Below are 27,237 nucleotides of genomic sequence, written 5' to 3' on the forward strand. Positions count from 1 at the left end.
TGGCCAACCGGGAAGATGTCCTTTTTTCAGGTGGGGTCGCTGGCTCCAGCTCGCATTTATTGTGTGTCATTTGTTATAAGTGAAATGCCTGGGATCATTAAGGGTGCTGGCCAGGTGGGCGTGAGACGTTGACGAATGTATCCAAATTAATTATGTTATTGTTTGGAAGCAGGAGCACTCTTGTTATGATAACAGAAGATTTGAGGAAGAACTAATTTGTTGTAAAGAAACGGTACACACACTATAATTATAAGTACGCGATGGGGCGGGCTGTAATTGTTAACATTTACCAAGAATTAATATGTACCACATTTTTCGGATGCCCGGGCTGTTCCACAGCCATTATATTATTTGCTCCATATTATTAAGTAAAAATCTGCTTACTTTACTTCGGTTATCTCCCACCTTTTTCCCCAACAGCAATAAGAAAATTTCACATTTTTGTTCGCTTTTGGTTTTTATTTTGATTATCTACCGTAAATACTTATCTCATACATATCTCGATTTTTGGTTTTCGTTTCAATTATATATTATATACAAGTACAATACATATGTATGTATATTCCCTTTCATATACCTATAGGCAATATTAAGACTTACAATCTAATTGCTCTTCTTCTCTTTGCCAATCCGCTTAATTTCGCTTGTGTCTCAGTGGATTCTCTTTTCTTTTGGTATTACATTTAGGCATGGTATGCATATATATCTATATATATAGGTATATATATAATTTTATAAAGTACATATACATATATATAAATATCATTTATATCAATTATAAATAATCTTCACTTTAATATATAAATATATTTTTATAGAGAACTGAAAGTGAAAAGCTTAGCACAACATTTTCCGTTTTGTCTTCTTCATTTGATGAAATGGAGCGGCTTTGATGTGGTTCCAAAGAGGACTCATGACGATTTCATAACTAGGCCCTACCGTTTTCGGGAACCCCATTTCGAAACACCTTCGCCCCTTTCGTCTCTTGAAGAAATGAACAAATATATCGCTGCATTTTTGATGAAATAGCCCCCCATTCTTTATGGGTAACTTTCGTGTATCTTTATATGTTTTTTGTTTTGTTTTGTTTTGTTTTGTTTTTTTTTTGTAATCTCTTAAATGCATTCGAAGTTACTTTGAGCTAGCTGAAACGAGTGTCTTGTGTCTTGGTGTATGGGTGTGTAAATATTTTAGATACATTTTGCAGTGGTTGCTTTTGCTTCTGGGTCTTGGCCTAGGGCTGAACTCTCACATCCCATCCTCAGCATCTGCTCTGCGCATTCTGGCACCTCTACGAGTATATCTCTTCAGCTCTTCCTCAACGCGCTGCTCTCCCTACTCTCGCATCCCGTTCACCTCCCCGGCATGTGGCACAAGAGTTGCATGACAATTGAATCATGTTAATTGCCTGATGCAACTGCTGCTGCTGTTGCTGCTGCCGCTGGTCCTGCCGAGTGTGCATCCTCTCCAGCTGCAGTCGGACGCCCGCAGGCCCTGGCCGCGCCGCTGCCGTTGCTTTGTGGCGCTGACCCGCATGTGTCCGGAATGTTTCCGGAGGATGGTGCACCTTCTGCTGCTGCGATTCGTGTTGTTGCTGGGTGTGCCACTCGCCGTGATGCCGGCGCCGCTTGTTAGCGCCTGCAACTGCGACACTAATTGCCTGCCTAGCGTCCAGCCGAGCACCGCCAGCAGCGATCCAGTGACTGCCAAAGATTGACTCGGACAGCAGCTGGACGAGCCAACGCCCCGCCAGGCGGCGCCGCCGTCCTCCGCTCCTTCGGCCCCGTCGTCTTCTTCGCCTGAGGAATGAAAGAGAAAGTCTAGCGAAAAATAGAGAAAGACACAGACAAATGCAGGCCATGTATTCGATGTATTCTGGTAGTTCTTTGTTCTATCTATCTTCTCTTACGAGCAGGAGTGCAGGCATCTTTTTGGTGCTAGTGTAGGTGTACGTGTATGTGTATCGGCTGTATCGTGTATTGTGTGTGTGTGTGTGCGTGTGTGTGTCGGCCACTCGGGCTCTAATTGGCGCTCTACTTACCCTGCAGCTGTGTCAGATAGCTGTTCTTCTTGCTGTGGAACTGCTCGTCCTCGTGCAGCGTGTACTGGTCGTAGAACTCGTCCGGGCTGACGCGGTTCCCGCTGGCCCCTCCGCTGCCGTACTTGGTGAACGGATCCGCCTCGAGGATGTTCTTCTCGGTGGTCTTCCAGTACACGTCATGCAGCTGGGCACTGCACCGGAGCTGCAGGGTGAACCAATTAGCGGGTTAAAAGCCATTTCATTTCGAGCGTCCCACAGACATTGGACATCCTCCACTCACCTTAAGCTTGCCGTTGTCAAAGTGCTGATCGGTGACCACGAAGTGGATGCCCACAATGGAGGTTTGCATATCGTTTCGAGTGTCCACAACGATTTTATGATGCCGCACGTGGGAGGGGTTCACCTGTAACATTTAACGTTTCACTTATTTTATTGAGTACACGAGTATTTATAAATAAAATCAATCAAAAATTGTTGCTGTGGGGCTATGCCCCAAGGGGCAAACAAGAATAGCCTGGATGAAATTCCTGCTGAATTTGCAAAAGTGGGTCACTAGTGGCGTTTGGCCTCTCACCAGGCAGGTGTCTGCCGCTCTTGCGGGAAGGCATTTTAAAACAAATTCCTGGGCCATTATCATTTTTGGCGACTGGGGATACCCTGCTAGGGCATTGACTTTGATTGACTTCATGGATGCAAATTAATTTGTCTGTTGCCCGGCAACCAACGCGATTTTGCCCCCAGCGCAGGCAGCACCACTTGAGGTTTTTCTTTCGGAAGGGAATGCCAGCTTGTTTTTCTTTTGTTCCTCTATTTTGGCAGTTGTTCTCTCCCTGGGATAGTTGATTGTTGGCTGGTTTCGGTGGTATGCTTCTCTGGCTTATTGTTTAAGCGGATTTCGTGGGCAGAGGGCGGGCTGGGTGTGGGTGGAAATAGCGACAGCTCCGCATATCCAATCAACCGACCAACGACCATCGGCCAACGACCATCGACCATCGACCATACCCAACTCAACTCGATAACTCGACAACCAATTCGTGCACCCAACGCGGAATTGCGGTCTCTGTAGGTATGTGTGTGTGTGTGTTGGTGTGTGATATGAGGGGGTGTCGGTGTGTCGGTGTGTTTGTGTGCTTTGTTTTCCTACCACCACTGTGCTCCTATTATGCAGCATCAATAAGCATTGTTTGTCGTTGAGTGACGTTGAAATTGGCGCTGCCTGCTGTTCTCTTGCCCTCTCTCTCTGTCTCTCTCCCTCTTCCCACACATCATTCCCTCTTTCGCACCGTGAACGTATGTGTATGTGTGTGTATAATAAGTTTTATTGCATATGCAGATATGTAAGCTAATTATTTAGGCAGCAGCCTTTTATTGTTTAATTTTCCATATGCAAACTAGGTCTTCCGGCACTGTTTTGTTTTTCCGGAAAATAACATTGCCCCTTGGGGTTGGGATTTTATGGATCGCTATCACATTTAACATGCGAAAATCTCAATGCACAAACACTATCAAATACAATTTCAGAATAGTTTCTATTAATTGCTATGGTATTGATTTCAGGTGCATATCCTCCTCCTTATTAAGCACTACAAATTTCACACGTCTTTATTATTTCATCTTCTCTTATTTACACTGTGCTAAAAGTCAAGTCCCCTTTCTCCAATTTTCTTCCAATGCTGTGTGAAATTATGCGAATTATCTTCAAATACCAACTTCAAAAGCGGTTTGCAATTGACACCAACAATTAGTAGGCGTATACGTCGGGACGGGAAAACATAAATTGAGAAATGTAAAATGCAAAACGTGGAACTGGGAACTGGGAAAATTGTCCCCGACTCGAGTGGGTTTCCCGCTCTCAATTTGGACCATTTCGCGATGCCAAACCCACTTTAAAAATTCCCCATATGCCATATCGTATGTATAGAACGGTTCCCAAAATTGTAGAAACCAAAAAAAAAAATAATTCGGACTAAATTTGACGTTCGTTCCATTCGGTGGCGGCATAATGCAGGGATATGGATGGGAGTGTCGCCAGTGCGTTGATCTCCACGAATGCGTGTGTTTTTCTGGTAATTACAGAGCGGGCTTAACCTGTTCTCCCTGCGGCCCCATTCCACAGCTATTCCTCCCCACAGCTATTCGACCAAAAACAGACGCATAAATTCCAGCCAGATGCCAACGCTTAAAAACAAGAAAATTGTGTTTGCGTAATTTCGGGCGCATCTAGTGGGAACGGGCGCATGACGGGGCTGGGCTGCTGGTTTGGGGCTTTTCGATGGTACTCACCTCTTCATTATTCACTGTCCATGTGAGATTGGCCGCGGGCCGGGAGTGTCGCGATGTGCAATTACCTCGCAATATGTCGCCGACACGGTATCGGGCACGTATTCCCGTTATGTATGGCGGATTGTGCGGTGCCTCTGTAAACGGTAGAGCAAAAGGAGATGGCATCAGTTATCAGAGGTACGTTCATACATGGCGCATGGGGCAGGGGCACGGGGCGCGGGGCAGTGGCAATCCACCCAGCTTGACCATCGATTGTCACAACATTTCTGATACACTGCGGCATTGAGAAGCACCCGAATCTGACCTGAAACTATGCCCGGTTGTGTCCGGTGCCCGGCTGTCCTGCTGTCCGGCTGTCAATTGGAATCACTGTGTGTCTACCTATTTATGGGGGTGTATCTGATATCTGAATGTGCCTCAACCCATTTCATAATTGAAATATTTGCGAGCACTCCTACAATCAGTCGGAAGTTCAGCCGTATGAAAACCTTGAATATTCTTAATGGCAAACCAATGCTTATCCACATAAATCTGTCAAACTCACTTCTCCTACTGTCTGTCTATTATCCTTAAGAGGCAAAATGGGAATCACAAACAAACTCTCCCCCACAGGCAGCACATGGTACATACATACATTTAGGTACGTATGTATGTTAACATGAAATAGACACTTCCAAAAGTTTGTCAAGCCAATTTGAGTTTACCTCCGTCAACATATCGAATGCCCCTTGAAAACCCCCCACTGAAAAACATACAGTCACAGTCATAGTTACAGTCACAGTCACAGCCACTTCGACAGTTTATTGACCGTCTCTGGCTTTGGCAAAACATTTGCACTCCGGGCATTTATTTTGTTTGCTCGCCTAAATATCTTCATCTTCGTCTCGTTTGCCCGCAAATCTGTTGGTATTTTGTCTGCTTAACTGCCGAAACATTCGAACTTTAAGAGTTTATTTTTAAGTTTCATGTTCACACACAAGCTGGAAGGCTGAAAGCCACGTCTGGCTACGTCTTGGCCTGTGCAATTGAACTCGTCCCCGTCGCTCCACAGCATTTGGCATTTGGTCAACAGGCAACTTGGTCCCTACCATGTCCTCTGGCTCGGGTTAGTTTGATTTCAAGTTTTGTATACAAAACTTCGACGTAAGAATATACTTGAACTGGAAATTAATTTAGTGTAGCATCGAATGGCTCAAAGAATCAAAATTACTTGAATGTTAACCCCTTGAAATGTTATTTTTGGTATTTTACCGCCTTATTTATTGCGCACTTTGTGACTTCCTGCCCCACAAAGCTCCTTCAAAGATATCACCAGCATATATGTTTGTATCTGACGATTCCTTTCCATTATTCGTTTGCATTTATTACTTACCAATAACCTCCAATTCGGCTGCCGCTATTAATGTATGAAATGAGGGCGCATCCGCAGATACTTCGCAACTGTATTTACCGGATGTTGCCATTGTTACCGCATCCAGCACCACTTGGCTCTCATTCGAGGACACGCGCTGCAAAAAAGGTAAAGAAAAATGCAGAACGATGAGGAAGTGACCGAAATAAATTTGCTTAAAAAATTTTACTGAGCAAATATATATGTAAGTATTTATTTATTTATACACGAGTATACGAGTCTGTGCTCGAATCGTGTATGCTGGCCGTCTGAAAAATGGCCCACAAACGTATCTCGTTGGATTCCTTCCGGTTTCAAAATATACGAGCATGCATATTTGTACATAGGTACGTATGTAGGTTTTTTTTTTTTGAGACAACTTTCATGGGGTCTTTTAATAATTGAGTTAAAAATTTTCTCTCGTTATTCACTAGCCAACTTTTATTTGTATGCGCGCTTTTTTTTACATATTTCACATATATCCATAAACATACATTAATGAAATAATAACAGGATTAAATAATACAAAATGTCCACATTTTTAATGTCTTTATTACAATTGTTATGTTACCGTGTACGCGGCTTTAGCAAATAAAAATACCTGTAAATATTAAAGTGATCTTTTTTGGACACTCTTTTGTAGAAGAGTTCGTCAAAAGTCTATAACCACATCAAATATTGAGCTTACAGAACTCCTTAATTCCATACAACTTTTAGATTGGGAAATACTCGTATTTTATTTTTCTTTTCCCTCGTACTCTAAAAACGGATATGGTTGCGCCATATAAAACATTTTGAATGTTTTCATAACAGTTTTTCCAATATATTGTATTATTCGCAGCGCTTGTTTTTCCTATTCCAATTTGGAGGCAAACATTTCTATTCTCGGGCTATTTTTGCCCGGTTGCAGTGCTGAAATATTCGTTCAAAGCAAAATAATCCTATTCTACTTTTTCGCCTTATTTTTCTGTCACATGAAATGGAATGAGAAATGGGAATGCAAAATGGGAATACATACACACAAAAGCGGAATGCAAATAAATAAAACGTCAACGTATTTCTTTATATGCCTGAATAATTTTCGAAAATTGTGAAACAAGTTAAAAATGCCAATATTTACTGAAAAAAATATTGGTAGCTGGACCACTCTCCTAAAACCCAGAGCCAGCCACTGCTCGATCGCGAATCGTGACTGAAAAACAAAGCTCAAGACCCAAAAGGGAATCTAAAATGTTCAATAGTCGAGTGTGTATGTGTTTTTCCGACTACGTAACTGCCATCAAGCGGAAGTTAAAAACCGTGTTTTGATTTGATTGCGCATCGAAATTTCACATGTGTCTGCCCATGCCCCCCGCTTCCGCCCCCCCGAAATGCAAATGTTTCACATTGTTGAGGCCGCAGCGCGTTTAGTTTAGTTTAATTTATTTAGTTTTGTTCTTTTGTTCTTTTTATTGGCTGCACAAATGGCATAAAGAAAAGTGTAGCCAAAATCTCAGTGGGAGGTTTCGTTTTGTTTATCAAATTTATTCGGGTAACCGGTATAAAATGGAAAGGAATGAAATGAACAGAATGGCCCCCAATAAAAGGGGTTATTAAAATGTGACCGTGACAGAATTGAAAATAGTTTAAAATGCGTGGCTCGTCAATAAGTAATGTGCGGTGAGCAGATCGGTTAATGAGAAGATTAAACTAAGAAAATGTACTAACGAGAAGAAACGGTTGAGTCGCTTCTGTGGACGCGACTCTTATTTTATAATCGTACTCAGTCATTATATAAATATGCGAACTTATGATTTATAAGGAATTTTTAAAATATTATATTTTACACTTTTTGAAACATTTGTCATGTACATCTACAATGTATATTTTACATCTTAAATGTAGATTCTACCATTTAGATTCTCCTCCGCTAGAGGGCGCTCGCGCACTGAACGAGGCAGAGTGTGCGAGCGAGAAAGGGAATGAGTAGCGTGGTCTCGTGTTGGAGGAGGTGCGGGAAGCAACTGAAATTTGGAACTCTAGCTCAGCACTTAGAGAAAGAGAAAAGTAGCCACGCCTGGAGTGGCCCTATGCGGATCAACTTTGTCTTGCGAAAGGCACTCGAATGGGTTTTGAGCTGACTAATACTGTGTAATAAAGATAAATGAGACCGAATAATGATACGATACTTGTGCAATTAACTTCGACCGTGTACTCAATTGTCGCCGAGGCAAGATAATAAATTTGTTGCATCGGACCCACAGACCGCTGAGCAAGTCCAGCTTATTTCAGACAGCCGAAAAGGGTTCGTTTTTCCTACACCCTAATTTGAATTTTACCTTGAATATATATAATTTTCTTCCATTTCCAAGTATCTTTATATATGATAAATACTGAATAGAAAATTATAAGATGGGATTTAAATTACATGTCAAAGAACAATTTATGTTGTATTTTTAATCGTATTGCCTACTAGTAGTACCCTTGTACAGAAACATTCAATCAGAGTTCTAATTACAATTTCAAAATCCTATCGGAAACTACAACAAGTGAAAAAAATAAACAAAATAAAATGCAAAGAAATGTGTTGTTATTTGGTTGGTGCTGGATTTTCTTACATTATTCATGAACACCCCCTGCAAATACGGAAAGTGCCATATATCCTTTTCGCACTCTCCTTTGTACGGGTGGCTTGTATGTGGAGTGAACACTTGCCACATGTACTGTTTGTTACTATCATTTATATTGCCATTGTGTCTACCACCAAATGGAGAACGAACAGAAATGGCACTTTGTTAGTTACTCTCTTTCAAGGACAGTCCTCAGCTCTCCATTTGGATACAAATTGGATTTTATAAGTAATGTAAACTAAGTTCATAACTTAAGGGAAAGTAAAAGTTAATGAACTACGTTCTTCCGCTTTTATTGTCAACCTTTTATTATCTGTTTACAAAATTCCACTAACGATTCGTTTTGAAATAGAATAAAAAGACTGGTATCTTCATTTTTAAATATCGGATAAGCTTATGTATAGAAAACGAACTTGTAAACAGATACCGCCTCTATATCATTTTAAGCATTATGGCAACCAATGTTTAGGCACTAAAGTATTTTCCAATTTTCGACTTACCCGCACTTTAACACCCGGAAAATGAAAGACCTTCATGGGCGGAGTCTCCTTGGGGGTGTATCGATAGAACTCGCGTCTACCCTTATACCACTTCACCGAGTACAGGCTGTCGTCCTCGATGTCGTAGAAGCATTTTAGAATGCCCTTCTCTCCCCGCCGCACCGCGTGTGGCACTCGTACCCGGACATCTCTCAGGGCGCTTGCTAGCTCTGAAATGAAACAATAATATCAGCATTGAATATAAGCCTTCGACAATTATGTTTAATTATTTAAATCTATAATGCTCTCAGCGCGATGTGGCGGAAAACGGACTATGTAAACAGCACCCTCGGGTAATATCAAACAAAAATCAACTCGAAGCGACGAACAAAAATCATAGCACTTCTCATTTTTAATTTACAATTTGCATTTATTTTATTATCAATTTCAATTTTTTTCGCTGTTGCTCTGTTTTTGTATCTTCATTTTGGTTTACGGCTTTGCGCATAATTTATGTTGTGAATTTTTTGTTTTATTATTTGGAATTTTTATTAAATAAATCCCAAACGGTTTTTATTGACTCGACAATTCCCATGACGTTTTAGACGGCTGTGCGTTGGGGTGAATACTCTTTTGGTATGAAGAGCATGTTGAACCGAGGATGGATTGGGCCATGGCAAAGTTTTTTTTCGAGTATCTACAGATACTTATGAATGAACGATACATAGATGGAAGTATTGGGATTTTTCGTTATTTAATAATTTCTCAATTGTTTCATTACAAAAATTTATGTTTCTAATTATGTAGGTATATTTAACATTTAGTTAATACTGACTAACCTAACCTACTGACGACCTAATACTGATGGAGGACGTTTTTAATATCTAGTCGGATCACGTATTGACATGACTTTCGGCATGGTTTTTGCCACAAATCTCTAACTGACTGAAGCCCTACAGCCCTCTGGTGTACATATTTTGACAGCATATGTATGCAGATTCGTATGTATATACTTTTTTTAGGGATTTGTATAGGCGAATGCTCCCTGCTACCGACATTCGTGCCAATGTCCGATGCCTTGTTTTATTGTCAGTGAGCTCCCGTTTTTTAGGCCCAGCATGACATTATAAATCAGCTTATAACCAGCCGAGAAAAAAAGACTCTTCCCGATTTAACACCCTTCACCTTTTGAATTTATTGCTTATTCCCAATAAAATATGAATAAATCGCTGCCTGATTTAGTGTGATGAAATTAAAAACCCCTCTCAGCCCTTCAATGGAGTATGTCATAAAAGTTGAACAACGTCCAAAGCCGATCAAATATTTGTCATAATTTCCTAGCCCATTTTTTTTTTCAATTGACTTTAAATTGTTTATATGTATGAGCTGATGGTGGGTAGACTTCGTTGCCCTCGTTAATGGCGTCACTGGATTGGCAAACATGAATGATCTTGTTTATTTCGCAATGAATTTTCCGCAGCATGACTCCTCTGCCTGCTTCGATCTCTGCATGTAATTTTAATACCCGTACTCAAAAAGAGTTAAGGGGTATATTGTATTGTTAGATGTTAGATGTAGAATATACATTGTAGATGTAGATACCAGCTGTAGCAAAAAAATGTAAACTTTTTTTTAATTGTAAAATTCTAAAAAATCATAAGGTCAAAAATGTATACATATGTATGTTAAAAGAAACGAGAAACAGACTATTTCAGACAACCAGTTTGCTCTATTTTTGATGATTCTGGATATACCTTTTATAGTCTTCAAACTGAATGCAAATAAATTACAAGCAATGATATTTTAAATTGCATGGTGTCGTGGTGCAGCTGTCACAGGGATCCACATCTTGTACGTAATCGGAAAAGTCATAAGAAAAGACAACTTTCATGGGGTCTTTTAATAATTGAGTTAAAAATTTTCTCTCGTTATTCACTAGCCAACTTTTATTTGTATGCGCGCTTTTTTTTACATATTTCACATATATCCATAAACATACATTAATGAAATAATAACAGGATTAAATAATACAAAATGTCCACATTTTTAATGTCTTTATTACAATTGTCATGTTACCGTGTACGCGGCTTTAGCAAATAAAAATACCTGTAAATATTAAAGTGATCTTTTTTGGACACTCTTTTGTAGAAGAGTTCGTCAAAAGTCTATAACCACATCAAATATTGAGCTTACAGAACTCGTTAATTCCATACAACTTTTAGATTGGGAAATACTCGTATTTTATTTTTCTTTTCCCCTCGTACTCTAAAAACGGATATGGTTGCGCCATATAAAACATTTTGAATGTTTTCATAACAGTTTTTCCAATATATTGTATTATTCGCAGCGCTTGTTTTTCCTATTCCAATTTGGAGGCAAACATTTCTATTCTCGGGCTATTTTTGCCCGGTTGCAGTGCTGAAATATTCGTTCAAAGCAAAATAATCCTATTCTACTTTTTCGCCTTATTTTTCTGTCACATGAAATGGAATGAGAAATGGGAATGCAAAATGGGAATACATACACACAAAAGCGGAATGCAAATAAATAAAACGTCAACGTATTTCTTTATATGCCTGAATAATTTTCGAAAATTGTGAAACAAGTTAAAAATGCCAATATTTACTGAAAAAAATATTGGTAGCTGGACCACTCTCCTAAAACCCAGAGCCAGCCACTGCTCGATCGCGAATCGTGACTGAAAAACAAAGCTCAAGACCCAAAAGGGAATCTAAAATGTTCAATAGTCGAGTGTGTATGTGTTTTTCCGACTACGTAACTGCCATCAAGCGGAAGTTAAAAACCGTGTTTTGATTTGATTGCGCATCGAAATTTCACATGTGTCTGCCCATGCCCCCCGCTTCCGCCACCCCGAAATGCAAATGTTTCACATTGTTGAGGCCGCAGCGCGTTTAGTTTAGTTTAATTTATTTAATTTTAAATTGTTTATATGTATGAGCTGATGGTGGGTAGACTTCGTTGCCCTCGTTAATGGCGTCACTGGATTGGCAAACATGAATGATCTTGTTTATTTCGCAATGAATTTTCCGCAGCATGACTCCTCTGCCTGCTTCGATCTCTGCATGTAATTTTAATAACCGTACTCAAAAAGAGTTAAGGGGTATATTGTATTGTTAGATGTTAGATGTAGAATATACATTGTAGATGTAGATACCAGCTGTAGCAAAAAAATTTAATTGTTAAATTAAAAAAAAGCATAAGCTCAAAAATGTATACATATGTATGTTAAAAGAAACGAGAAACAGACTATTTCAGACAACCAGTTTGCTCTATTTTTGATGATTCTGGATATACCTTTTATAGTCTTCAAACTGAATGCAAATAAATTACAAGCAATGATATTTTAAATTGCATGGTGTCGTGGTGCAGCTGTCACAGGGATCCACATCTTGTACGTAATCGGAAAAGTCATATTCCATTCTACCTAAATCTTTTCCATTGATTCTCGGCCTCGGTCGGGCTCTACGTGGTGCAGCAGCTGTCCTAAGAATATTGATACCGAATATCGTAATAAAGGGTGGCGGGTGAGTCCAATGTGGAGGCGGTGATGGGTAGGCAAAAGCAGGTCCAGGTGGTGCCACAGAGGGGTTTGGCGGGATGGGACGTGGTACGTATATATCTGTCGGAGGGTATTGGGGAAATGGTGGTAGATATCCAGGATTTCCAGGATATCCAGGAGATGCAATTCCTGCAGGATAAAGAGGATTTGAAGGATTTGGATACCCTGTTCCAGGCCGAAGCTGAGGAAGATTCCAAGTCGTAGGATGAGGTTGTTGTACAGATTCAGTTGCGTAACATATTTTAGCGCTTTCGACTGTATTACATAGGTGGGGGTAAGCGGTGCTGCGTCCTGACTGACATTTCTCCCCTGCATACTCCTTGGAAACCTCATACACGGGATTCAAGCGGGAGGACAGCGCAACGGTGCAGCTATATATGCACTTTAATAGCTGATGCGTTATAGCGCCAATGGTAAAGCGACTGATGGCGCATCCGAAACGGTCACATCTATCGCGCACCATTTGAAGATAGTATGCTGCTTCTACCCTACATGACACATATTAAATACATCTTTTAAATTCTAACCTCGCCTTTAAGATGTACATATGTGTGTACCAGATGTTCTTACCAAGATAGTGGATTTTGCAATTGGTGCGGACTTGCATAGTCTCCCTGTCTGATCCAGCCGGCGAGCTGTTTTCTTAGTACAATTTCGGTGGGCTGGAGGCAGTCGGAGCTCTCCATGGCTTCGTTCTGACCGGTCCACAAATTGTGCGGCACTGTGGCACAATAGAGCTTCTCCAATCGACACAGCCGTACTGCCGCCTCGGCCACCATCGCCAGATTCCCGTCCCACTGCATCGACAACATTCTCGCTGCCCTGGGCATAGACGTGAAGCCACCTGCTACTCTGTTTCTTAAGTCGTTATGTGCATGCGTGATCATATCAATGACTGCTGGTGTCATGGGGACGAGCTCTGCCGCCCGGGGACAGGTGCTGTAAAATCTCTGTCATCCCGTTGGAAGCGTCATCCCCTAATTGACGATCGGTGATCAGTATGTGATTGGCACTTACCCGTTCATCTTTGCACAGTATGTGGAAGCGCCCCGGGTCGCACAGCCCTCTATCGCACCACTCATTTGCGCTAATAATCCACGGTAAAGAGAGCAGCAGCCACAACCACATTTTGGCAGGAAGTTGTGGATGTGGCAGCTCAGAGTCTGCTGGTCTCTTAGTAACAGTTCTCATGGGCGTATCTTATATTCGTGACATCATCGCCATGCAATGACCATGACCGATTGCAAACGGATTTACTATCAGCAAATCAAATTATAAAGCTTTCACAGAGATTAAAAACAATGATATTTTAAATTGCATGGTGTAGTGGTGCAGGTGTCGCAAGGATCCACATCTTGCACGTAATCGGAGAAGTCATAGTCCATGCCACTTAACTTTTCCGAATTGATTCGGGGCCTTGGTCGCCCTCTCCTTGGTGCAGCTCTAGCTCCAGCTGCAGCTGTGCGCATGCTCAGCGTTCTTGCAAAGGGTGGGGGTTCGTTAAAATATGGAGGCGGTGAGGGGTGGGGTCCAGGAGGTTGAGGAGCTGCCACAGTTGGGTTTGGAGGAAGATCTGGTACGGTGTATTTTGGAGGTGGGTAGGGAGGAAGTTGTCCAGGTTTTTGTCCAGGTGAATGTGGGGTAGAGGTGGTTGTTTTAGTTTCAGTTTCTTTGCATGCTGGAGCCTTTTCCCCTTTATGACATAGGGAGGGGTAAGTTTTACTGTGGCCTGCCCGACATTTATCACCTCCTTTTGATTTTGCAGCCACATACACTGGGTTCGAGGGGTTGGACAGCGCAATGGTGCAGCTATATATGCACTTCATTAGCTGATATTCTATTTCGTTTTCGGTATAGCAAGTGATGGCGCATCCGAACCGGTCACATCTATCGCGTATCATCTGAAGAAAGTGCGCCGATGTTGGCCTACATGATACATACATACATTTCTTGTAAATATATGTACGTATAGACCCGTACATGTACGAGTACGAGTGAGGACCAGATTTGCTTACCCAGACAAAGGATCTTTCAACATGGCTTCTGTTGCATATTCTCCCTGTCGGATCCAGTCTTCGAGATGCTTTTTTAGTATAACATCGCTATTCTTGAGGCAGTGAGAGGCCTCCACAGCTTCGTTCTGACCTGTCCACATATAAACTGTTGTTGTGGCACAATAGAGCTTCTTCAACTGACACAGCCTGGCTCCCGCCTCGGCCACCATCGCCAGTTCTAGATCCCACTGCATCGTCAGCATTTTCGCTGCTTTGGGCCAACCCTTATGTTCGCCACCTGCTACTTTGTTTCTCAGATTGTTATGTACGCCCGTGATCATATCCATATCTTTTTTCTTTAAGTTCACGAGCGATGCCTTCTCGGGACACGAGCTGTAAAATTGCTGTCATCCCGTTGCAAGTGCCGTTCGCTTATTGATGATCAGTGATCAGTATTTGATTTGTACCTACCCCTTCATCCTTGCAAAGTATGTGGACGGTATCCCCCTCTCCGCAAATACTTGGATCGCACCACTCATTTTCTGCTGCATAAATAGTCCACGGAAAAGAGAGCAGCAGCCACCACCACATTATGGCAGATGTTTGTCTATGTGGCAGCACACTCTGACACTTAATAAAACTTCTCATGGCCGTGTCTAATATTCGTGATATCGTGACCATGACCAATTGCAAACGGATTTACCAGCAGCACATCAAACGTAAGTGACTAAACGCTTTAGTGAAATAATTTTAATTCTGTAACATCGGAAAATCGCCAAATCCATTTTGGCAATTTCGAACGGGGGTGGCCTCTATTTCCACTTATACAGGATTTATTAGCACAGGAAGGGGCTAACTAACAGACCGACATAAATGTAAATGTGGCTAAAAAGATGGGCTTCGAATGTTCATTGCCCCTTCGCTTGCTTGTCCAATGGATTTTTTATAGCAACGAATATGGTACCTATATATAGTATTTTGTTCCACAGATGAATTCACAGACATGCCCTGCATTTGATCACAGATCCATCATATTATACTGCAGCTGGAGACGAAACTTGGGTCTGTATTAGAATAAAACGAGAAGGAACGTGCGAGTCGCTCTGGGGACGCAACTCTACTTATACCAGTACTCAGTCAGTATAATTTCTTCATTCTGGATATAACAATTCTCCGATCTGATCCAGGTTTGGTAATCCTTTGTAATTTTTGCTTTAACTTGCTGCCTTAGTCTGAGTGCCAATAAGTGGGAGCGAGATGCATATATGCGTAGATGAGAAAACAGTAAAAAATGGCGGAATCCTTTGCGCTATCTTGTGTTTCTGTATCGTGCCCCTTAAGTATTCGAGTACGGGTATAAACAGTCCGACAGTCAGACAAATCGAACTTCCTAATAAACTTTCATCTAGTTAATCCTTTGGTAACTTTCAGTTAAAGTTGCACACTCGCATTAGCCTCGAGACACTGGCCTTACCCGTGCTTCTATTACACTACTCGACAAAATTAGGATCGCGATCAGGTACCAAATGTACAGCCCATTTTCGTTTGTTTTGTTCCCAATTGGCAGTTGGGCCCGCAACCTTCCAAAAGGTATTTTTTGTTCATTTTTTTTTTTTCAATAAATGCACTTTTACACAAAAAGTGTTTGGGTTTATCTTCTAGCTGTTGCAATTATCTTTTTAAAATAGCAAAGTTCTTTACAACCAGAGGTAAGATACTAGAGTTATGTGAAAAAAAGAAGCGCGACCTCTGAAAAAAGCTTTTAAACAAAATAACAGTTTTCAAAAATATTTCAAAAAAAAGTTCTGCCATAGAAAAAACAAAAATATCATCAAACCATTTTTTAAACCCCAAATCTTTAAGAAAAAGTTGGTTTTGCTCCTTGAGGAAAACTCGTGTCAAGTAGTGTTATGTGTCGATTTTCCTTCATACTCGCAGTTCCCGTTCATTGGGTGGCACCGACTCCTCTGTCACTTAACGCCTTTTGCTGGGAACTGGCGTTGTGTCTGGTGTTCGTTTCACGGCACACTAAATAGACAAGGCTGTAACAAGCCGGCAGCAAATGAATGTCCAAACAATCAAACACCCCCACACCGCATCCCTGTCTGGGAGGGACTGTGGGTGGTGCATTGTAAATCCCATCAAATAACTGTAATTGCAAAGTTTTTACTACTAGACACGGGCCGCACGCCTACCAACACCAAAAGCAACAGCAACAGCAGCAGCCAAATCGGGTCGTGGCACAAGCGTCTGTGCCAAGAACAATGCACATGCAACCCGGCCATTTGTCTGTGGAGCGGAAGAGTACGAGTGGAGCCGGAGCTGGGAGCCGAGCCCAAGTGGAGGTGGAGTCGACTCCGGGAGGCGCCTCACAACGTGTGCAATAAATATGAATAACGAGCACAACGTGAGTGGCACACAAAGTAGAAACGAGACCGCACTCGACGCTGGCAGTGAAAAGGCAGCTCCAGCCCACAAAACAGAGCACTCCGCCACGGACTGGAGGCCACAAGGGGTGTCCCTTTGGGGAGCATCCCACCTCATTGTTGGCGACACGCGGCAGCAAATATTTGCTATGCCCAAAAGGGGGGCGAAGGTCCCGAGTCCCGGGACCCAGTCCTTCTGGCTTTCGTTTTTGTTTAAGTCTTGTTTATGCAACATGCATGGCATATTTTAAGAAGCTGACAAGCTGTGGCGAGTCCGAGTGTGGGTCCAGACTCGGGTCCAGCTCGAGTGTCAAACAAATGTCCGGCAGAGTCCGGCTGCCACAGCCCTGCGTGATTTGCACCATCAAACCACCGTCAGAGTCAGATTGGAGTGGACGATTCCACTCACCAAGAGTGGCTTTGGCTAACAGATTGCTCCGAGATTTCGTACTTCTATGAAGCTCTAAAGGGATTGACGTTAATCCAATTGGGGAATGGAATTTTCCATCATATTCCAATCCGAACCTTCCGAGCCTCATCTCAAGCTAGGTTAAACTACGCTTAATCTTCGTTCTTTATTTATTAACTGAACCAATTCTAAGTCTCTTTGACAGTCTTCTAAAAATCCTACCCAACTCCAGCCTCAACTTTTCGGCCCACTTTAGTTGCTAAACTTATGACACAGTCTGTCAAACATATTCCCCTACACCACTGCCAGTTAATTGAAACTTTAAATACAACCAAAAAATACAACCAAAAACTGAAAATTAAACTTTCTGCAAAGTAGAAGACCCCACATTATGCCCCTAAACGAGTGACCTGAACTTCCACATAATTTCCATTCCACATGAACTCCCTGGCCGACAGCAGCCTTTGCCTGAGTGACCACACAGTTTTCACGAAGAAACTGGCGAATAGCTATAAGTTTCCCGTTCGAGAGGGGCTTCCGTCTTGGCCAATTGAAAACTTTGCACCGTCCAAGTTTATGGAGCTTGGCTTCAGAAATGTGCATAACGTCGGGATGCACTTATGCAACAGATGGGCGCATGGCCCCAGACTCCTGGCCAGAACATGGCATTTTAATTTTCTGTTAGCAGGGCAGTGCAGGGAAATTCACAAAACTTGTGGGAGTCGTTCGTGGGCTGCAACCACGGTGGTGGGGGGAATGTAAGACTTGTGGAACAATTGCCCTTCAACCCTGCTATATCTGGATCTTTGACACTCTTGGTGTCGGGAAATCGGACACATCTGGCGCCAAATTCATCATCATTTGTACTGCCACTGCGAGGACATTAAAAATTGAAAATCATACGAAAATGTAACTCGAGTTGACAGCAAATCCAACCCCAAGAAATCTGATCCGATAACTGAATGGGGTCCGGGTATGTCTTCACTCCTGCTAGACCGTATCGAGCACTATTTGTGTCTCGGCACATTGCAGTCATTATTCAGTCAGATTTGACTGCCATCTGGGGTTATCAGCCTTCTCCATATCCCCATATCCCCACATCCCCAAAACCCCCACACCATCGACTCCAAAAGCCCCATAGAGGGGGAAGTTCTGTTTATTCAGGCGGCGGACTTGACGCCATTGAGTCGGGGATGCTCGCCGGTCCGTTGTCGTGGGGGTTTTTCATGGGGGTGGCTTGAAAAATTGTTGACAATTTCTGCTTAATGCATTTTTACGTCACTTCTTTTGGTTGGCGAAAATGAATGCTGCTGTTCCTGCTGTTGCTACTACTGATGCGGATCCATGAGCCCCGGCTCCGTTTGTTTGTCCTTCTCAAACACAGGCACTCAGTCAGTCAGTCAGTCAGTCAGTCCGCTCCTCCCACATGTGCAGCACTCGTTTCATGCATTTCCAGTACTACCAACTCGGAATTCTGACCAAGTCGGTTATCCCTGTTGTCTTTGCCGCCTCGTTGGAGCCATTCAACGACAATATTCATGTCTCCCAGCGCCCTTTGTGCCGCTGTGTCTCTGTGTATATCCCCCTTTTGTGTTGATTATGAAATTTAAGCACAAAAACCTCCTGCCAGACTGGCTGCCTGCCATGGTTGTCCCTTTCTGTTTATTCTCATAGTCGAGGGCGCTCCTTCACCCATCACCCATCAGCCATCGCCCATCACCCATCACCGCCCGCTTTAAGAGTCCTGCATTTGTCTCGGTTTTGGTGTTTGCCATTTAATGGCACATTTTCCGCTTTTCCTCACAGACAAATTGTAGTCGTTTCGGTTGGGGGTTTTTCATTAAATTTAATGCATTCAGTTCTGTAATTGTGAACAGATTTCTTGAATAGAAATGTCAATGGTGAAGTAACACGGTTGTGGGAATGGCTGGCTTCGGGTATAAGAGCAAAAATACTGAGTTCGACATTGAAAATTTCCACTGGTAGAATACTTTCAGCGGATGTTAATTGTGTACAGCACACAAATTTTTTCAGGTAAGAATAATTTACTCAAACTCGTAAATGGAAATCTTAATCTTGTTCGATTTTCTCAATTTACTTAAAGTTCTCCACAATTCAGAGTGCTTCAGGGTCAAGACATCAATTGTTTTAGATCTCATGATTGCCATCAAATTCATTACGAATTTCCTCACTGCTGTTTTCTCACTCCCGAAGTCTTAATTTGGGTCTTCTCAACGAAAGAGAAAAGCCTTGAAGAGTGAGAGTGGGGGAAAGACCCAAAAAGTTCTAGCTACTCGTGTCTAGTGGCAAACCCAGAGCCAAGCCAACATCCTTGGCCATTTATTTAAAAACTAAATAAGACAAAAATCGCTAAATCGCCGACTAAGCTCATAAAATCCTCCGAACAAGTGCACAAGTGTAAAGCAACGTGGGAAATGTTGAAGTATAGAGAAAGGGAAAAAGATTGAAAGTGGAAGGACACGAAGGAGCGAGCAGTAAAGGAAGGAAGCGTATAGGTTGGGGGTAGGTTACGAGGTGAAATGCTATGAACAAGTGCAAAGAATCAAGCAAATGAAACAGAGACACTCACACACAGACTGGGTCTGAAGCTGTGGAAGTAGAGATAATAAAAAGAAAAACCCGAAAAATTGTAGAATCTAGAATCAGTGAAAAAAGAAGTGAACAGCGTTTCATGTGTCGTCTCTTCGTATTTTTGCACCCTCTGCACCCCTACAATCCTTTCGGCGATCCACCCACGACTCACTCTTTTGTGCATCTTTTCTAATCTTACACTGAAAATTGTGCAGGAATTTGTTGCAATGAGCTTTTTATTATCCATTTTCACCCCTCTCTCTGTCTCTCTTTATCTAAGCTCTCACCTCTTTACACACCCACACTGTCGCACTCTCAACCCCCAACACACACACAGTCATGTGCGCCTTTGTGTGTGTAATACTTGGCCTTCTCTTTTTTTGGAGGATTTTTGCACGCTTTTGCATTCCTTTCCGATCCAAGAGGCGAAAATTGCAGTGCCAGCGTGTTTCCTCGTATGGAGGTGCACAGGTGAAAATTTATACTCCTCGCATTCGCATTGTGACCGTGTCGCCACGCCTCTGCCACCGCCTCCGCCACCGACCAAACAGCACACAGACACAGAGCACCCCCACAACCATAGACTCACACATATGTATGTAGAAGCCGGCGCGGCCAGACGTTCAAATTATTTGAGGATTTGTTAAATTTGCTTTTTTTCTTCTCTTTTCGAATGGCATTCTATTTTATTTTTTATAAAATTTGTCGTAGCAAAGCGGACAAAATGGGACACACAAGTGTCTGTTAAATGGTCGTTTAGGCCAAGGGGGGACTCGGTTTGCCTTGGCGAAGCGGCTCCAAGGTGCCCTTTTTTCGTTGGCTTTTTTTCCATGCCGAAAAGAGCTGCTGACTTGTTGACCTGTAAATAACTTGAGTTTAACGAAGAGATTAACGTTCTAGTTTCGTTGGTGAACATTTTTATGTACACATTTTTTGGCAGAGATACGAGGGGAATATGGGAAAATTAAAAAGAGAAACGGACATTGGGTGGAATGGTGCCTGAACGGAAAAGATGAAGCTGTAGATTTGAGTCGGGAAATGGGAAAATGGTAAAAGTATGTGGAGATTATTTATGCGTAATATAATAATATAATATAAAATAATTTTTTTTTATTTATTTACTTTTATATCATGCGATTCATATGCAAATATTTCAATCCTTGTTAGGATTTATTTATAGCTTCCTGGATCTATTTATCATAAATATTGAACCATAAAAACTATTGCAAAGATCGGATCAGGGGAAAATGAAAGCATTACCGAGCAACCCCTATGCAATTTTATTTATCTCTATTTTCTAATCTCCCCCATTCGACTCATTGTACCGACTCCACCCCCGCAATTCACCCTTGGGATTAACCCTCCCTCGCACAGCGGGAGATAGAGAGTGAGAGATAAAGAGATGGGGGATGACTCGGAGCACGCGTAATTTTTAATTTACCATGACATAAATCGTATAAAGCTGTCAAAGTCACTAAAAGCAAGAAGCAACAGCCTGTCCCGGCTACCGGCTCCAGCTCCCTGCGCCCTGTGTCGTTGATGTCCTGTGTCCTTTGTCCTTCGACCTCCTTCTGGGCACAAATTATGTCTCAAATACACAGAAGGGTGTCGAAAGTCAACAGAGGAGCAACCGAAAAAAGTAAGCAAAAACACAAGAAGGAGCAGCAAGAAATTCTTCGCAACAAAACACAGTGCAGAGCGTTGCCAGAGTTACTCCAAACATCCGCATCCCTCTGGCAGGATGCCGGCTCAGCCTTAGACTGGCATTAATAAGTAAATCTTCAACATGTGACGGCTATCAGTGGCACTTCCGCTTCCCCATTGCCCAAAACTTCCGCCCACCCACTACTCACCACCCACCAGCCACCAGCCACCACCCACACCCACTCGAAGTAAACCGAAGCCATTTATATTTTATCTTGTCGTTGTCGTCGTCGGTTCTGCTGAAGCGAACTTCTGTAAAGTTCCTTCTCCTACAAAATGAAGTCGCCAGGCCACATGGAAGTTTCCCTCCCCCGTCTGGTTGGATGGGGGACGAATGGGAGGAATTCCATTGAATGTATTCTCTCTGGATGTGTGGGTCTTGTCAGTGCCGGAAGTTGCAATTCCTAGTCTCACTGCCTATAAATTTAACTTAGTCTTTTGTGAAACTTCTTCTCCTTCTTCAGTGTCCGTTGTGTCGCCTGGTATGTTGTGTTATCCCATTTGTCCTGGTCGAGCAGGCTTTGTCTTGACCAGAAGCCCATTACATATACTCCTCTGCTGGCTTGACTTAGCACTTCGGCTGTTGATTTTCGGCAGAGGATTGCATTAGTTTAATTAGGTGAACAGAAGTGACAGGAACTAAGATAGATGTGGTCACTTTGACCGGTCAGGCTTTGAGCCCGCAAAGTTGGCCATTTAAATTTTTAATGAAATTTGCCGACTCTATGGCAAAATAATTGTCCAGCATAAATAAGAAATGGCGCAATGGTATGGTCACCAATGGAAGTAAGACTTGGTAAGCTGATTAGTAAAATTTATTTTTTCCAATTAAATTCAAAGACAACGATAAAATATTTATTAAGTAAATCAATTACAATAATCTAATTTTCTCGTGGTTAACTCAACTCGTCCCTGAATGTTTCCTTTTCCCACCCCACCTAATTTTAACGTACCCTGGGCGGGCTGAAACTGTCACCTTTAGAATAAGGTAGAAAAGCGAGTAGAACCAGCAAACTCATTTTGGACGCATTTTCCGATTTTTTTATTGATCGCAACCCACAGTATTCCTCAGGAAACTGCCCATCGGTCCTAAACAAAGAAAGATTACACTATTTAAAAAAGTAAATACAAATTAAAATATACTTTAAATATCAAAATAGTTTTGTTTTAATTTAGTAATTTGTTCACATATTGTTCGAAATAGAATTCACAGAAATAAATATAAGGGCCTATCTATTTAAATTTTTAAATTATTTTAATTTATTCAAAATTTCATTTGAAATTGATCAAATTTTAAAAAAAAAACTTTAAATGTAGGTCTAAGAGCTCATTAAGTCTCAGTTTTATTTATTTAAGAGTTAAGAGAAAAAAAACAGAAGGGAAAATAAGAAGTTACAAAAATCAGCAATTGGTTAGTCTTGGCTCCCATTTAGCAAAATGTAAACTGGCTTCCCATCAAGACTCCGCTATATTTATTAGAACACACAGAAAATTTTAAAGGGAGTTACACTGTAATGAATTAGGAAATTACTGAGAAACCAACAGAGTGCAGAGGAGCTTAGTCGCCTTTTAAGATATGCAATACCCTCACAAAGGATATACGGAAAAAGAAAAGGAGATGGGAATGGAGATGTCTGCGAGGTTCGGGTGGCCAGACTGTGACTGACATTATGATAACCCAGTGACAGCTATTTGCCAAATCAGACAAGAGCAGCGGGGGTGGTTGTGAGGGGCTTTGGGATGGTGGATGGAGCGTTTCCTTGTGTAAATCAATTGATTGGCAATGCGTTTTGATTGCCACCCAAATTTGGCACAGACACGCGATGGGGCGAGGGTGAGGTCTGAGGCCGGAGAAGATTTGCGGCCGAGGGTGGATCGATTTGGCTGCCTTGCGGGGAGGACGGAAATCCGAATGGAAATGAATGCTTCCCCATTTAATATATTAATGCTCGACATGCACTACCAATGTGCTTTATTGTCTAGAAATCAGCCAGAAAGCAGCCATCGGGCCGGGAGGGCCCTGTCGACAGCCGACGGAGTCGAAATTGCAAATTAAAGCAGTATGCGTTAATTTCCACTCTACTCCACACTACTGCGGCTGCAGTTCAATGGCACACATTGCCAATAGGGGAATATCAGGCAAAATTGGGTTTTCATTGCCTTCAGCAGGGGTTTCAGACAATTTATTGAAAGACGAACTTCTGGCTCTGAGCTGACAGCACTTAATTCGCTTTGATTTGTTCCGACTGCTTAATGGCGAAACTTCAGAGTGAAAATGGGGAAACGAAAGGGAGGTTTTCATTTGAATGGGATGCGCCTTCAGCTGGAACAAATCATTTATCCTTTCTCAACAAATAAGTTATTAATTTCATACTATTTATAGGCTATTGTTTACCTTCTACTGCGTTTATTTGATATAACTTTCTGTGATCTCATTTTTTCTATTTGCTTAATCCTCGATATTTGGACATAGTATGTCAGTCCTTTTGGGAAAGCTGCTTCTGTTCCTCCATTTCTTTTTTGCTAGACATTTTTATCTGGCTCTACATCAAAAAGTAATTTTATTAATATAATAACAAAAAGACCACTAAACTGATAAGCAGCTCATATTGTTGCTTTTAGGACTCAGACAGCCATCTAAGTCCTCGTGCTTGTGTGTAATATTCTTTTAGAAATATGCTTATCCCTATAGTATATGTTCATATATTTTTTTCCGCTTACATATTTGTTTTCTCCATCTGATGCGTATCTTTTTTTTCCTCTTGAATTATTTCCATATTTTATTATGTATGTACGAGTACTATGTGTTTCGTTTGATGCAAAATGCATTGGGATTCCTTTCCCCGTCTTACTCTTTGGCTTCCCATAATCTTTGATGTGTCCAACAACAAAATATTGCCTTCAGCATGGGATCGCTTTCTCTTTCATTTTATTGCCTCATAGATAAATATTGCTGTGATTGAAATCAATTTTACATGTTTTTTTTCGGTTGGTTGAATTTTTTTCCCATTTCTGCCAATATTTGTGTAATTGGTAGTTTTTACTGTGATTGTTTGAAAATGGCTATTTATTTAGGGTTATATTTGCATTTTTGCATTTTGCTTTGGATTGTTTAATATATGCCACATAGACAAATAAACCAGTTTATTTTTCGTCTTTTAAAAGGCGTTTTGGTGGTCAGTAAAATGAAAATATTGATTCGGAAAACACTTAATTTAAATTGAAATATTTTAGAGCTCTGCCTCTGCATTTCATCATTGTGTTGATGATTTGGCCAATAAAAAGGTATTAATCTTTAAAAAATTGTGGTGTTGTTTTCGGCGTTTATCTTTTACAGGATAGAGAAAAAATATGTGAACTACTAACACATTTTCTAGTAATTCATCGTTAATGAAGAGGGAACTCAAAGGTAAAATTCCATTTGTCCGTCTAAGGCAGTTCTGTGCTTCGTTATTTTAATCTGTTGTTTAAAGTCCACTTTCACGAAAGTAAACGAGTCTCAACGGCTTCATATTTTTTTGTTTGTCTTTTCCCATAAAACTATGGACTAAGCTAGTTAGATAACTAGGACTCTAGTGAACTTTAGTGTCCGCCTTGACCCGGACAATTGATGTCACATGCACTTGCCCATGCCCCCGCACCAAATGCAGTTGCCCCAGCATGAACCCTTAAAAAGGGGTCAAAGTTGCCGGCAAATTAAAGTCAAATTACCTGCAGGTAACATAAAACATATCCCTCCCCATACCTACATGTGCATACATATACCTCATATATGTACATACATACGTGTATACGTGCATCAAACATCAGACAATTTGACGTTGCTCGGCCTACCGCAACAACAATAAAAGTGGGCAGATGCCACCCTCTGGACAATTACCGTTGAGGCCATGGCAGTCGCCGCAGAACAATAGTTTCCTGTTTCCTGAGTGCTAAAGTTTTCGTGTGTCTGAATGGCTGGATGGCGATGGCTGGCCAGCACGGCGCCCGCCGGATCCCCTCTAGCTGCTGATCCCACCCCTAGCATGCATAGCTGATGCGGCAAATCGAGGCGCACACGTATTATGGACGCTCGCATGCTCAAGTTATTAGGAGAAGCTTGTGGGGGACAAGCCTCGTCTCACACTGGAGCAATTTCTAATGCAATTTTCACCTGGACAGAGGGGCCTCCCCCCGCTCCCTGTTGCTCCCTTGACGTAATTACTAAATACTTTCGTCGCTTAGGATATCCTGGCAGCGTCCCTTATTCCGTCTCTCTCTTTCCTTTCCATGCTACTTATTATACCCTTGCAGATGGTATTATTCTCTTGACCATACGGCTGCAAGGCACAGACGGAAGTGGAAATAGTCTCAAAAATTTCAGTACGCAGTATAAATTTAAGTTGGAATAACCAGTTAATCGAAAGACAAGTTTTCGATGGAATATATTACTTGAATATTCTATTCGTACGGGGTTATCAAAGAAGACATCTAAGGGTATGTCCTGCTTCGTCACTACAAAATCTTGCCTCTGGTTAGTTCTCCTTCCCACTTCCCACTGGCCAGTATCCCTCTCTCTGTTCTTCCATGTTACTTATTTTCTTATCGTCTCGGATTTGGCCGCAAAATGTTTCGTGAGCTTTTGTTTGGAATTTGGCTAGCATGGGTTTCTTTTTTCTCTTATTTTGTCTGGCTATGGGTTTTTTTTTCCTCACATCCCAATCGCTCTCTACCACTCTCTTTCCCCTTGTTTTCGTTCTCTTTTTTTTGGGTTTCTCTTCTTGCCTGCGGTCTATTTTGGTTGGCATTCCCAAAGTACAAGCGTGTGCCATGTTTATTTTTAATTAATTTTCCTTAAGCAGTCTAAGACGCTTGGGGGCCACGGCACAGCCGAAAATCTGGCAGAACCACAACAAGAAAGAAGGCTTCCTTCAGTTCGCCTTCTCCTTCTGTTAATTTTCGCAATTTTCTACTTAATTTCCTAACGGGCTCTGCTGGATGTGGGTGTGGATGCGGTTGTGGGAAATTTTTTATTATTTGAGGTCAACCCCATAAATGTTAATGGCTGTAATTGAGACTGGGAACAAAGGCGGATTTTTCCGGCATTGTCTTTTGTCGGTGGAGTTGTGGAATCAGAGGCTTATCGGTTTGCCACAGATAAAGGACAGCGTCGGGAATGGAAAGTAATGAACTATGTCCAAGAAAAGAAAATTTTCAGGCAATCTAAAAGTATTTGAGATGCATTTTTGGAGCTGTTAGTTCTGTTTTCCTCTTTAACCCTTTCGACTTACTGATATTTCCAGCACTGCCACACCGCACCACTGCTTTGCATTGCAATGGATATCTTCTGTAACTCGATAGCCAGCAGTACTGGATTCAGTTTCAATGTCCGCACAATTAATCTTTCTGTATTTAAATTGACGTTCATCTGCAGTTACATCTATAATCCTTGGCACCCATCTGAATCCTCTCTGAGACTGTAGACTTCTGCGTCCACAAAATCTTTTAGTTTCTCCCTAAGCCAATTGAAACTTATTCGATCAAAAGTAATCACTCATTCCATTGAGTCATCGAGAAAGTTTATACCCAAGTGCCTGCCTAGGCCGACATTCTCTGAACATTCCAAAGGATTTCGATGGCTGGGACTCAACTCAACACCCAGCCCCCTGCTCAAAGTCGATGCCGATTAGCCCCAGCCCCAGCCACAGGCTGTTAGCCAGTCAGAGCGTTCCGCTAATCGTGCAAATTTCA

The 27,237-nt window shown here is 41.8% G+C and overlaps 3 protein-coding genes across 4 annotated transcripts in view; all 3 read right to left on the minus strand.

Annotated features, from left to right (window-relative positions):
* Positions 1-1,088: 1,088 nt before the first annotated feature.
* The window catches only part of LOC111071751, a 44,320-nt gene continuing 18,171 nt past the window's right edge, over positions 1,089-27,237 (minus strand). The window contains exons 3-8 of the mRNA XM_022363255.2: positions 8,824-9,032; positions 5,697-5,832; positions 4,325-4,458; positions 2,322-2,444; positions 2,042-2,243; positions 1,089-1,799 (exon numbers count right to left, since the gene is read on the minus strand). Coding sequence (XP_022218947.2) covers positions 1,396-1,799; positions 2,042-2,243; positions 2,322-2,444; positions 4,325-4,458; positions 5,697-5,832; positions 8,824-9,032 — 1,208 coding nt within the window. The 3' untranslated portion in view covers positions 1,089-1,395. The remainder of the gene's footprint in view (positions 1,800-2,041; positions 2,244-2,321; positions 2,445-4,324; positions 4,459-5,696; positions 5,833-8,823; positions 9,033-27,237) is intronic.
* LOC111071752 lies at positions 10,512-13,572 on the minus strand. Of its 2 annotated transcripts, XM_041595273.1 has the most exons (4): positions 13,400-13,572; positions 12,953-13,332; positions 12,212-12,870; positions 10,512-10,650 (listed from the first exon to the last, which is right to left on the minus strand). In XM_041595273.1, the coding sequence occupies exons 1-4, from the start codon at positions 13,508-13,510 to the stop codon at positions 10,589-10,591; spliced, it is 1,212 nt and encodes a 403-aa protein (XP_041451207.1). In that variant the 5' UTR covers positions 13,511-13,572; the 3' UTR covers positions 10,512-10,588. The 2 variants fall into 2 exon arrangements, with proteins under 2 accessions (XP_041451207.1, XP_022218949.2); XM_022363257.2 differs by lacking the exon at positions 10,512-10,650 and having other exon boundaries at positions 12,073-12,870; positions 12,953-13,240; positions 13,400-13,550.
* On the minus strand, positions 13,583-14,998 carry LOC111071753 (antigen 5 like allergen Cul n 1-like). Its single transcript, XM_022363259.2, has 3 exons — positions 14,848-14,998; positions 14,398-14,780; positions 13,583-14,308 (listed from the first exon to the last, which is right to left on the minus strand). Exons 1-3 carry the CDS (start codon positions 14,965-14,967, stop codon positions 13,675-13,677), a joined length of 1,137 nt encoding a protein of 378 aa, XP_022218951.2. The 5' UTR covers positions 14,968-14,998; the 3' UTR covers positions 13,583-13,674.

Source organism: Drosophila obscura, unplaced genomic scaffold (genome assembly GCF_018151105.1).
Source record: "Drosophila obscura isolate BZ-5 IFL unplaced genomic scaffold, ASM1815110v1 contig_46, whole genome shotgun sequence".
In the NCBI taxonomy this organism is placed as follows: Eukaryota; Metazoa; Arthropoda; class Insecta; order Diptera; family Drosophilidae; genus Drosophila; species Drosophila obscura.